This window comes from Pogona vitticeps, chromosome 9 (genome assembly GCF_051106095.1).
Source record: "Pogona vitticeps strain Pit_001003342236 chromosome 9, PviZW2.1, whole genome shotgun sequence".
NCBI classification, from domain to species: Eukaryota; Metazoa; Chordata; class Lepidosauria; order Squamata; family Agamidae; genus Pogona; species Pogona vitticeps.
Window position 1 is genome coordinate 27,787,020 of NC_135791.1, and position 12,682 is coordinate 27,799,701.

Below are 12,682 nucleotides of genomic sequence, written 5' to 3' on the forward strand. Positions count from 1 at the left end.
GTAAGCAAGGCGCCCCCCCCCCCGCCTTGCGCCCGTTCACTGCGCCTGCCTTTGATGAGCCGGAAAGAGAGGAAAGGCCGCGATGGCCCGGCGGTCAACGGAGGAGCCGCGCCCGGCGGGCGAGAAAGGCTGGAGGCTGGCCAGCTCGCGAAAAGGGGGCGTGTGGGGAGACCGGGCCGGCTCTAGGATCCGGAGGACGCCGGCGTCTTCCCTTGGCCAGCGAGGGGATTCACCTGTTTTGGAAGAGGCTCGGACAGAGAGAGAGAGGTGGAAAGCCCGGGGAAGAGCTGGCTGGCTTTCTTCTGCACTTTGCAAAGGAACTTCTCGCCTCTCCCCGGAGGGTCTCCCAGTCCTGCGCCTCCGCCTTTAGCTTCGCGCAGAAGTTGTGAGCGCGCCGGTAAGTAGGGGCGCTTACTTTATGGTCGGAGGAGAAGGTTCCTCAGCTGCTGGGCTGTGACTCCCACACGGTGGGTCTGCCTTACTCGAACACAGCAAAGTGCGGAGTGTTTCCTAGAGCTGACTGTACAATAGCTGAGGCCAGGGAGGTGGGGAAAGGTCTCTGCCCCAGAGAGTTTGCAAACCAAATGTGGGTGGCCTCCAGAAAGAGATGCCTCCAGAAAGACAAGGGATGGCGCAAGTAAGCCAGCCAAGCTACCGAGAAAAAGACGTCTTGGACGGGCACTTCGGCTTTCTCCTTCAGGGGCCTCTGTGTGCATAGAGGGGGGGAGCGAGATGTAGAACTCTTTCTCCTTCAGGTGCCTCCAAGGATATGGCAACAGCTGGACCTCTGGACGTCTTCCGTAACTGGGATGCTACGATCATTACTGGCCCACTAAAATATCACAGACAGGCAAGGTTTCAAGGGCGGCAGGTCTCTTCATCACGATGGACAGTGTGGAGCTTAAAGGATGGGGCAGAGGGTCTTCGCGCTCCCCCCGCCGCCGCCGCCGCCGCCGCCTCGCCCGGGCCCTCGTTTCCCGGGCCCCCGCAGCGTAAGCAAGGCGCCCCCCCCCCCCGCCTTGCGCCACCGAGGGAAGAAGCGCCTGCCAGCCTGCCGGCCGGCCCTTTCGCTCGGGAGCAACAAAGCCCGCTGACTCCCGAGGGGTCGCCGCGCCCCAGTGCGTGTGCCTGAGGCGGACACCCTGCCTCTCCTCCGCCTCGACCTGCCGCCTTAAGTCAAAAGCCGACGTGGGCCACCTTAGCGTGAGGGAAGCAAGTCTCCGGCGGCCCCTTAAAAACGTGGCCTCCCCTCTCCGGGAGAGAGCAGGTCGCTTCGCCAAGGCCAGCCTCCCCCTCCCTCCCTCCCTCCCTCCCTCGGCCGCTCTCCGGGCGCTGTGCGGAGGGGCTTCTCCCCCACCTCCCCCGGGACCACCCCGAGAGTGTCAGCCTGACCCTGGCGGCTCGGCAAGGAGTTCAGGGTGGGGTCGTGCGCCTCTCTTCTGAACTTCCTTAGGCGGTGTGGTTTCGAGGCTGGTTACCGAGGCCCTCCCGGAGGGGCCTTTCCTTCGGGGACCATCCGCAGGTGCTTCGCCGCCTTTACTTCCAGCTTTTCGCTGCTCTTCAGAGAAGTGCACCAGAACTGAAATGGTGTGCGCCTCCTTTTAGAAATCAGCTAAATACCTCTCCGAATTGTGGGATCTGGCAATTAAAGGCAGCTGCTCCTTCCTCGCCTTGGGTCAGAGGAGTCCAAACAGACAACCCTCTCTCTCCCTTCCTTCCTTCCTGCTGACTCAACCGCGTCTGTTCCCCGGCACCAACTCTTCACACGTTGGCTGCCTTTTTAAAGCCATAAGCAGAAGCAAAACTCAGCAGTGCTGCTGTATGTCTTCCAAGGGGAGGGGGAGACACGGGGGGGGGACACCTTGGAGGGGGCTGCTCTTTCCGACAGACTGTTCCGTGGATTCGAGGGGGCCACCATCCCGAAAGGAGCCAAGCTCAGTCCTGCAGTTCATAATACATCATGTGCCCTCAAGTTGACTATGCCAACCTTTGCTGAGATTTCCTTGGTACATCGTATTCAGGAGGAGTTTCTCCTTTTGAAGCTCCCCCTGGGGCGGGGGGGGGTTGCCACTTGCCCAGGGCCCCACCCAGGCTGGCTCTCTTTCAAGGCACGGTAGGAAACCAAACTCCCAACCTCTGGCCCCACAGCCGGGTTCTCCAACCCCTATCGCTCAAATGCTTCATCATCATCAGGCTACCGCTACAAGCAGGCCGTCCTTGGTATTCTTTTCCCGAACCCCAGCTGGCAGCAGCTTGCATGCCTCCGCCAGTGTTGGTTGTGTTCTGCCCATTGCTGTGACTTAATTTGTGTGCTTAGCGGGGCAGGGAACTAGGCCTTTGGTTTGTGAACCTCTTAGGGGAGAACCGAGCCAAGGGAGCTGGTTGTCCACTAATCGCAAGTGCTCTGCAGTAAAACACACTCTTTAGACCTTTTCGAATGTGTATTCATGTCGAAGTGGACCGATGTATTCAGGCGAAGGGCTTCTGCTTCCTCTCTCGTCCTCCTGGAGGTTTATTCCATCCTTGGGGGGGGGGGGGTTGTGTGTGTGTGTGTCTGTGTCTAACGGCAGACTATGCCCACTTCAGGTGGCCAAGGAGAAACAGAGGAGAGGTCCTGTGTGAGCGATGGGGTGCGCCTTATCCAGCCCAGCCACTGTGCCAGATCCAGCTACCTTGGAAGAGAAGCTGTGCCCAGCACCAGAAGGCGGGCTGGATTCGATTGGAGAAAGGGAGCGTGGAGGCGAGGGGCAAACGCTCGGACCATTCCTCCTCTCAGAGGCTCAGAAGGGGCTGGTCCGGGACTCCTGGAAAATCCTGCACCAAGATATTGCCAGGGTTGGAATTATCGTCTTTATCCGGTAAGGGCTATGCGGCTATTGTCCCCCCCCCTCGCCCCTGCCCACGCCTCCCCCCTTTTTGCAGAGAGGAGTCTGAGCTGGGGGTCAGGGCTCTTCTGTGTCCAGCTGTGGGGTGATGCCCCCAGACTGTTTGCGAGGGGGTTTGCTGTGCCGGCAGATGCTTCTGAACCCAGGCACAGCTGGAGCCACAGGTTTCAATAGAGGGAAATACAGTGTATTGGATTCAGCGAATGACTAGCCTCCCTTGGAAGGAGGGGGGAGGGAGGAAGGGAGAGGGGGATCTTGTCCCACACAAGAAAGCTGATACAAGCCACATAACTCAGGCCAGCCTGCCGTGTCCATGCGGAACTTGAGTCTCATGACGGACCCTGAAACTTCATGGTCTAGCTAGCACAGTTTTAGGATGTCTCTGCCTTACCCCCTGCCCCATCCTTCCAAGGGAGGCGCGAGCGCGAGAGAGAGAGAGAGAGAGAGAGAGAGAGAGAGAGAATGGAACTGGAACTGGGCTGGGGGGGGTTCCCCCTGCCCCCCCAGCCATCATTTCTTCCAGCTGTTTTCTCTGCTCTGGATCAAAGGCCTCTCCCCGCCCCCTGCCAGGGCCCAAATGAGACCTTAGGGCAGTCCTGGCACCTCCACAATTAACTTGCATTTAAATTAACTCCACACAAACAAACAAATAATCAAACAAACAAACAGAAAGCAGAAAGGTAGGGCAGGGGAAATGCTTATTATTTGGATCTCAGGAAGTAGGAGGGCCAGAGCAGGGATTTAATCCTTCTCCTCCCTCCCTGTGTTGTCCCTTTGAAGCTGCTGTTTGTCTTGAAAGGAAGCCCAACCAGCAGGACTTGGAAGGGTTGCTTTGTTTAAACTACAGTTCCCAAAGTTCCCCAAGTTAGCATCGCCAGGGGTGATTCCCCCCCCCAAGGTCCCCCAACTTTTGGCTTCCCCTTGAGCGTAGAGGCACGGAACCTGTGGCTTGGCCTTCCAGGAGGGGGCTCAGGACAGAATTTGGCCATGAAAAGCTTTCTTTTTTCTTTTTATTAAGATGTTCCACCGAAGACAGTTTTGCAACTTAAATGTTACAATCTAATCAGACTAAAAGAGGCCTTGCAGTTGGGTCCTGGGATTTCAGACACCTAGAATCCTAAAGTAAAACACCACCACACCCCACAAGATGGCAAAGGTGTCCCTCCATTCCTCCCCAACCCTAAATGTATTTGTTATTTTTAATAAGGTGTTTTCTGGGGTGTAGCAGAGCATGCCCTGTGTGTGTGACTCAAGCTAGCATTCTACAATGTGGCTTCGTGTGTCCCCCCACACACACCTCACCTGGAGTGATTCCTGGAGAGCCCCTGATCTTTGCCCATCTCTCCTTGCAGATGTGGCAGTGGCTGGAAGGATGGCTGGTGTTCCAGCTGTGGTTCGCACCAGAGTCCTGCTGAAAGACATTATGATATACATATTTTGATTGCTTTTCTCATTATGCCCAGTAGGAAAAGGGCCTTTCCTGGGGGCCCTTTGCCTTGCACGTTCCACCACATGCCTCACTTCTCTCCCTGTGCTCATTTGCCCCCAGTTCAGTGCTCAGCATATATCCCTCCCCCCCCACCCCCACCCTGCATGGAGAAACAGACCCCATTTACGCAGTGAATGGTGCCTCTTCCCAGGCTGAGGTCTCTTTCTGCTGCATGGGAATTCAGCCAAGATGCTGACTTGGAGAGCAACGAAAATAAACACACGCACACCCTGGGCACTTTGCATATTTTCTTTGTAAATTATTGAATTGAGCTGATAGGAGGTTGACTCCCTTCTCCTGCATCTCCACACCCTTCCAGCTCCCTAGTTGGAAATATGTTGGTGATAACAAGACCTCCTCCAGTGTGTGAGAGAAATACCTCCAGGGCCAAATTCATGCCATGGTTTAAAAAGGTGGGGGATGCTGCTGTTCGTGTTCAGAGATACCCGTGCACAGCAGCAGGTCAGGAGGGTGACTCCTGGCCATGGCGGGGGGGGGGAGAGAACACAGCCAGAGCTGAAGAGGTCCATTTTCCCCCCCCTTCCGGGGACTCCCCTCGCTTTCCTTCTGGAGTTGCTGTTGGCGGAGACACTCTGTGTGTGTGTGGGGGGGTGTCTGTTTAGTGTCTGGCTAACTCAAGTAGTTTTGGAAGAGGCAGCCGTGTTAAGTCTGTCCAAGGAAAAGGGGGCAAAATCCAAAGAAACAACAACAAAACAAAAAGGGCAAAGACCAAAACAGGTGGCCACTTAAAGACTATTACATTTTTAATGTGAGCTTTCGTGGACACGTCCACTTCGCCAGACAAATGGAAACAGAATGAAAAGCTGAATGAAATATCAGTTTCACACAAAATATTGATTGTCTGGAGGAGGGGAGGAAGGAAGAGAGGGAGGGAGGGGGGCAGTTCAGGCAGGAGGCATCCTCTGTCTTTCCCGCCCTGCCCCGCCTCACCTCCAGCATCTGGAACATGACCTGCTCTTGGCTTTTCTGGTGCAGGGTGGGATCCTTCTGATCTGGCATTTATGGCAAAGTTCTCTTGTTTGCTTGTGAAGGAAGAAGCTCGCTCAAGTTCTTAGGAATTCTTAAACAATGCAATGAGAAGCAGCTGGCAGTGAAACCGTCCTCTCCAAGGCAATTCCGCCTGTTCAGCAATCAGAGGAGACCCACTGAATCCACTGTTGGAGGGCCAATCCTCCCTTGGTGGAAATTCCCCTGGTTTGGTGGGCCTCCGCCAGGCAGGCACAACCCCTGGATTTAGGCTTGATCCTTGACTCCCAGGAATCTCTTCCTTTGTGGAAGAAGGAAGCCCTGCAGCGACTTCCCTTGAATTATCGCTCTCTTGTTCAGCTTCTCTCCTTGCCGGTTAAGGGCCCCCTTTGTCTCCACCCCACCCCTGAAGCTCATTGCCAGCTGCGCACCCCCCCCCCAGGGGCTCCACCTTCTCACCAGCTTTATCAGCTGGGGCTTGCTGATGTTTGTTTGTTTTTATATAAAAGTGTCCTAAAGCTGTCAAGGTGAAATGAGACAGAAAACAGATGCCCCTCTAATTAGGGAGCCCTGCAAGTCATTAGTCCAATGGCTCCTGTCCAATTAACAGGCCCATTTGAGCTGCAATCAGAAGTCCTGAAACCCTCGAAGAGCAGCAGTGACTCCACGTCTGAGGCGATTGCTCTCTTTTTTGGATCCCTCATAGTGTTTTTTTTGGGGGGGGGGGTTGGCAGAAATTCGACCAAAAAAAAAAAGATGACTCATTAACAAGCACAACGGGAGCCTTCTCTCTCAAGCCTTGAGAGCTCACAAGGTCATCAAATGACAAATGGACCAAACAGATCCCTGTTCACTGGCGCCCTTCATGTGGGAATCCTGCTAGTTCCAATCCTGCGCTCCAGGGTGGTCCACTGGGGGCTCTTCTGGCTTCGGCTGCAAAGCAGGGAGTGGAGAACCAGCTTCGTGACTCGGGCCCCTTCTTGTTGCCGGACCAGGTCCGGCAACCTCAGAACAGGAAGAGATCTGTTGGACTGGACCTTGATGCCAGGGATTCATGACAGAGATTTTGAAGGCCTGCTTTGAATAGATCTTTAGTCTCTTTATTTCTGTAGCACCTGCCAAAGCAAAGGGCGGGAAATGAAATCCCAGCATCTCTCAAAAGCTTTGCCGCTACAGAAGCTGCTTCCATCGGTTTGCAGCCTGTCACCTGGGGCAGAATTCGACCATGTGCTGTTCTGATGTTTCAGGGCTCCCTGGCCAATCCCTGGTATGCCCCGCTGCCACTCACTGTGAGCTCTTCCTCCATTAGAGAGATCCATTTCTGGTGATCTGTGGCTGGCACCCGGGCCCCGTCAGGCCATCAGTTTTCAATGGGAAGCCCTTTGGGTTCCTCAGATATGGTGCCTGTCCTGAGTCTGCCTGACTCCTCAGATGGTCTCCACTCAGCGCTTTCTCACAGCAAGGCTGAGGCTGATGTTTTGGGAGTCCCAGAATCCCATGAGTCACCCTGGGTGGGTCTGGGAGCTGCCATGCCACCCAGAAGCCCCCCCTCTCTCCCTCCTCTGCTGACCGACCGACCGACCACTCGCTCGCTCGCTGGTGGTGTGGGCGCTCTGGCAAAAGCCTGGACGGGTTATTTTTTTCCTGGGTGGGTTTGCCCTCCTTGCCAGCTGGTCCAGCTGCGACTGAGCGACCTGACTGGGCCCCCCCACCCGTCTCTCTTCCCCAGGCTCTTTGAGACCCACCCGGAGTGCAAAGACGCCTTCTTCCTCTTCCGAGACGTGGATGACCTGCAGCAGCTGAAGATGAGCAAAGACCTCCAGGCCCACGGCCTCAGGTGGGAGAGGTGTCAGCAGATGGTCTGCTTCAAAGTATGACTGAAACGATCTGGAGTCAGGTGGTCAATACGGGGTGTGGGGGGGTGGGGGGGTTAATTCCCAGGAAGCAGGCATGGAAAGGAAACCCACCCACTCACCCACCCAACATCGCTGCTGAGACCTCAGGCTTGTATCCAATACAGGGAGCTCAATTTCCCACACTTATGTCCTTGGACAACTACAAGTTTTTCACAAAAGCATCCTCAGTTCTTGTCAAGATTCCACATTTTGTTAGATAAGGAAGAACATGAATTCTTTGCTTCTTGAACTCTCCTTGTAAGAGAGACTGCCAGGCTTCATTAAAAGCCCAATACAAAATGTACTCTACATGGGCTGAAATTTTAGTCCAGCAATCATTTGCAGATGTCAGGCATGTTGAACGAATGTTGCCTATGACGTAATGTCAGGTTTTCCACAGAAATCTTTTTCTTTTCTTTTCTTTTTTCTTTTTTCTTTTTCTTTTTTTCTTTTTTTTTCTTTTTTTTTTTTTTTTTGGTACTTCAGACAATGAGTGAATGCCGGATCTCTCAAAATGGCAGTTTCTATCTGCTCTGAGAGAGACAAACTGGCTCCCAGTGCAGGGGGGAACATCACTCTTTCCAGTCCCCAGTATGCCTAATAGAAAAGAAGGGAAAGGGCACCCAAAGAACCATTTTTTTAAAAAAATTCACATTAGGTTTATTACAGGTCTGATGCAACCCACTGTGGCCACCTGGGGTGCTTTGGTGAAGGGTCCCAGCCTCTCTGCCCCATTCCCTCAGCCCCCTACCCCTCGCCTCAACCCCGCCAGGCAGCAGCCCCTGGGCCCCTCTGCCCTCCCCTCCAGCCCAGGGGAAGTGTAAGGATTCTGCGCCACGTCATGTTCTGAAACCCCTGTGACCCACCTGGATGACCTCTGTGCCCCTCCCAGGTACATCCACCTGCTGGTTGAGAACCCCTGATAGATGACTCTCTTTTTCGCGCCCCCCCCCTTGCTCCAGGGGGCCGCCCGGGTCTCTAGCCAGGGCTTCCCCCCCCCCTTTGTCTGCTCAGCTGGCTGGTCTCCACATACCTCTGGTTGCTCCACTATTGGGACTTCTCACCTGCTTTTCCTGCCCCCTCCCTCCCTCCCTCCCTCCCTCCCTCCATTGCCAGGGTGATGTCCTTCATTGAGAAGAGTGTGGCCAGGATGGACCAAGAGGAGAAGCTGGAACAGCTGACCTTGGAACTGGGCCGGAGCCACTTCTGGTATCAGGCTCCCCCCAAGTACTACGAGGTAAGAAGCCGGTGAAGCTGGACAGGTTACCGAATGGCAATGGATCACGGCAAGCTTCTAGCACTGGCTGGGGCCGTTGCTGTGGGTGGCAAATCGTGGGGGGGTGGCTAAGTGGGGGGGGACTGCTGAGGCACTTCCAACCCAGGTAAGAAATCTGGCACGTCTGCGAGTAAGAGCAGCGCAAGAGAGCCCGCTGCGAATCCTTCCTTCATAAGGACACCTCTCCTCCTTCTCTTTAATTCCAACCCGCCCACCCTCAGTACATTGGGACCCAATTCATCCAAGCGGCCCGACCCATTCTGAAAGAAGAGTGGACCTCGGAGGTTGAGGACGCCTGGCAGGTAAACCACCCCTTTGCGAGGTGAATGCTTTGTTCGTGTCATTGGCCCTTGTCCACCCCCACCCCCCAAATGATTCCCTGGGTGGATTCACTTCCATCATCCAGATCCCCTGCCTTAAGCATGTTTGGGGCTGGGGGGTGGGAAGGAGGCACCGGGGGGGGTGTATGCAACACCCCCAGGAGAGAGGTTTCCCAACATGTCCCTTCAACTTTTGCAAAAGTTGGCTTTAAATATATGCCTGGCATTTGTCTGTTTTATGGAAGGAAGAGGTTTAATCCATTCCACACCAAGCTATTGGGCACCCTCGCCCCACGATCTCTACAAACGGCACTGGGCCGTCTGGTCAGCAGCCAGACCTTGGTGCTGTGGTACGGGGGGGGGGCATTGTGCCGCTTGCCTTGGGACGGTGGGTGGGAGGTTTGGCCTCTGGTTCCGTCACAGTTGTCTGCCCAATCTGCAGCCCTTCCCTTCCCCACTACCCTCTCGCACACTCACACTCACACTCACACACACACACAAACAGCAGAAGCTTCTCCAGCCCTTGGGATGCCCCACTGCAGATTCCTCCCAAGGCCCCTTTCCTTAAAGCTGGCAGGAGGAGAAGGAGTTCCCGAAGGGGTGGCCCCCTTTCCTCCCCCAGCTGTGAAAGGTCCGGGGTGGGAAAGGTCAGGAGGTGTTCTTCCTCACCCTCCCTAGGACGGCCCTGGGCAAGGAGGGTGAACCAAAACGGCTGTTCTCTTCTCCCGGACATGCACTCCGGGTGGGGGTGGAGGGGGTGCCTTCAGTTGTGTCACATCTCCCCCCCCATCTGCAGGCCAGGAACACCTGCGTGTGCGTGCACAAACAAGGCTCTCCTGCGTTTTGTGTTCATGCAACCTGTTCAAGGACAGGTGTGTGTGCGTGTGTGTGAGTGAGTGAGAGAGAGAGAGAGAGATCTAAATCTTTGGGACAGTTGTGGCACCCTCTTCAAAGCTTCGCCTCCCCCTTCAGGCCAAGGGCCCCCCCTCCTCTTAGCTTTCCTGGGTTCCTCCAGTCACAGTCAACTCTGCCTGCTCTTTCCTTCCTTCTTCCCCAGAGTTTGTTCCAATACCTGGTGGCCACCATGCGCCAAGGCTTCTACGCAGAGGAGAGGACCACATGGGCCAACCCGTCCCTTCACTCAAGGAAGGCTGATGCTGGATCCGCTCCGGACAGAGCCTAGCCAGAGTCCTCTACCCAGGAAGGGGAGGCAGCCAGTGGCAGAAGCCTTGCCAGGGCCCCCCCACCCCCCACCCCTGCAGCTCCTTTTCTCTTGCATGCAATTTCTGGGCCAGGGGGCAGGGAGCACCCGGATGGCGGCGGAGGCTTCCTCCCTGCTCAAGCCAAGGTTTCCCTGTAGACTGGGTGGCAGAGACTTGGGGTTCTTAAAGGGAGGACCAAGCGCCCCTAAGTTCCTTTGGAAGGCCAGTTCTGGACAGGAATATTTATACTTGAAAGAGGGCATCAAAGAGGGAGAGAGAGAGAGACCAGTCTTCAGTTGACCTTCAAGGTCTCCACCCTGGTTTTAATAGAGATCAATTTCCATTGAACAGAGGCATCTACATAACCCGTCTTCAAGAGAGACATTTAAATAAGCAAAGTTAAATATTTGGAGATCAAACCCAAACAAAGCATATAGATAAAATGTGCAAACTTCCAATGTTTAAATAACATTTGAAGACAAAATTGTAATCTAGGTTTTACGAAGCATCTGCCGAAGAAATAACAAACTGTTTATATTCCCAATATTATGGTGTATCCACAAGAGTCGCTGTGACCCACAGAGGCTCCAGAGGGAAACGTTTTGATGGCTAACAAGCCCTCTTGGTTCCCTCCCAGTTTCTTCACAAATGCAGGGCTTAAGAGTAACCAAGTTCCACCAGGGTGCCTGTCCCCACCCTCCCACAAACCAAAAGAAATAATAAAATCCTATTTGGAAGGTGTGTTTGCAGGAGGATCCGTTGCCGGCCTCACAAGCGTTCTGGGTCCCTGGTAGACTAAAACTTTTTTTCTTTTTTATGTGAGCTTCCATGGACGATGGCTGACTTCATCAAATGTTTGCTGCCCACAATTCCAGGTATACCTAGATAAAGATGGGGTTATAAAAGGGGAGGTCTCGTCTTAATGTTCTCCCCTCCTCCGACCCATAAATGCTGTGCGTCTTCCAACCCTTCAAGACACCCCACAGGCATTAAATATGGTCCCAGAGAATGGCAGAGCCATGGCCAACCTGACCACTGGCGCAAAGGAGGGGGTCCCCAACTGCCACCCCCTGCCCTCTGTTCACTTGATATGGTGATCAGCCCAAGCCCTCTCTAAAGCCCAGTATTCGAGTTCTGCTTTGTCTCATCATATACTCCCCTTTCTCACCTCTAAGTGTGCATGTGTGTCCAAGGTTGCACTTGGGAGATGGGAGACACCCCTCACTGCCCAAAACCTGACCCCTTTGCAGACACATTAAACTCAGAATAATCCCTTTAAAGAAAAATTCTAACTTCCTCATTTATAAATAAATGTGGGGCATTTCCTCCTATACATTTGGATGGAGTTTACTAGCTCTGTGTGCACTGTGGTCCAAATGATGACCTGGAGTCCTAGAAAGGAGACACCCTGATAAACATTTATTATGTGCTAAGACTCATTTATGTAATACCTAATTAAGACGAAAGTTTTGCCAGGAGTATGGGCAGGACAAGAGCATATGGTGGCTGAAATCCTCTTGCTTTGTTACGCAAAAGGTATAAAATATAATAACTCCTAGCCAGCAGTTAATGAATCCCTGCTGGGATTTTCCAGTGTGCACAAAGCCAATGAGTGAATGCTTGTGACCCAAAAAGTCCCAGCGGGGACTCATTAACTGCCAGCTAGGAATGATGGGATTTTATGCCTTTTGCATAAGGAAGAACCAGGACTTCTGCCCGTGAGTGCATCCTAAGAGCTGGAATTCCCATTCAAAGGTAGAAAAGACCCATTGATCCTAACATGGTCTAAACTCAACCTACATTTTACAGATTAGCTTGGTTTGTACGTGTGTGTGTGTGTGTGTGTGTGTGTGCGTGCGTGCGTGCGTGCGTGCGTGCGTGCATGAGAGAGATATAGGTGATCAAGAAATAAACACACAAGTCATTTGCATGTCCTGTTTTCCAGCTCTGTACCTTTGAAGGCTCTGTGTACCTGGAAATAAAATTATAGTAAGTGAAGAAAATAAAGCATTTTCCTTTGCAAGCCATTTGACTCCCAAAAGGGTCTTCACAAGATTGTTTCCTTTTGTCAACTGACTTTATAACAGAAAAGCTGATATATTGGTTTCACAGACAAAATACCTGCCGCCTCCTGTACCCAGTTTTAAAAAAGGAATGTGCAGATCACTGTCTCTGCATCTAGTTAACTAATGGGATTGTGAGAATACAACTGACAGTGGAGGAGTACAATTTGTGTGGCTGAAGGCAAATTTAGCATTTAATGTATGGATGTAGTATTTTCCCCCACTCCAGCTGTAACTGAGGGCCAGATGTTATATTACTGAGAACACGTCCTTGTAGGAGGAAATGCAACCCCACTGCACCCTTCAAGACTTACAGAAATGTCACAAAAAGAGCCAGGATTGTCAAATCCTGCTTGTGGGACCTCTTTCCTTCCTGTTACTTGGAATTACTCAGTTTTCTCTGGAAAATTGGCCTTTGAAGTCTTGGCAATGCTTGTGAAAAAAAAAAAAGGAACAGCTTTCTGACAGGAGAGGGATCATCCTGGCAGGCCTTGTTGGCTTGAAGGGAAAGGCAGTGCACATTTTGGAAGCCTCCCCTTGTTTTGGTGCCAAACAGTCATCGTGA

At 53.1% G+C, this 12,682-nt stretch overlaps 1 protein-coding gene across 2 annotated transcripts; it reads left to right on the top strand.

Moving 5' to 3' along the window:
- The first annotated feature begins 39 nt into the window (after positions 1–39).
- LOC110075771 (neuroglobin) lies at positions 40–12,081 on the top strand. Of its 2 annotated transcripts, XR_013538342.1 has the most exons (7): positions 40–397; positions 2,587–2,858; positions 7,091–7,198; positions 8,373–8,493; positions 8,754–8,834; positions 9,910–10,929; positions 12,000–12,043. XR_013538342.1 is itself a non-coding variant. In XM_020787300.3 (6 exons), the coding sequence occupies exons 2-6, from the start codon at positions 2,626–2,628 to the stop codon at positions 10,033–10,035; spliced, it is 669 nt and encodes a 222-aa protein (XP_020642959.2). In that variant the 5' UTR covers positions 40–397; positions 2,587–2,625; the 3' UTR covers positions 10,036–12,081. The 2 variants fall into 2 exon arrangements, 1 of the variants encoding a protein (XP_020642959.2); XM_020787300.3 differs by having other exon boundaries at positions 9,910–12,081.
- Positions 12,082–12,682: the final 601 nt, after the last annotated feature.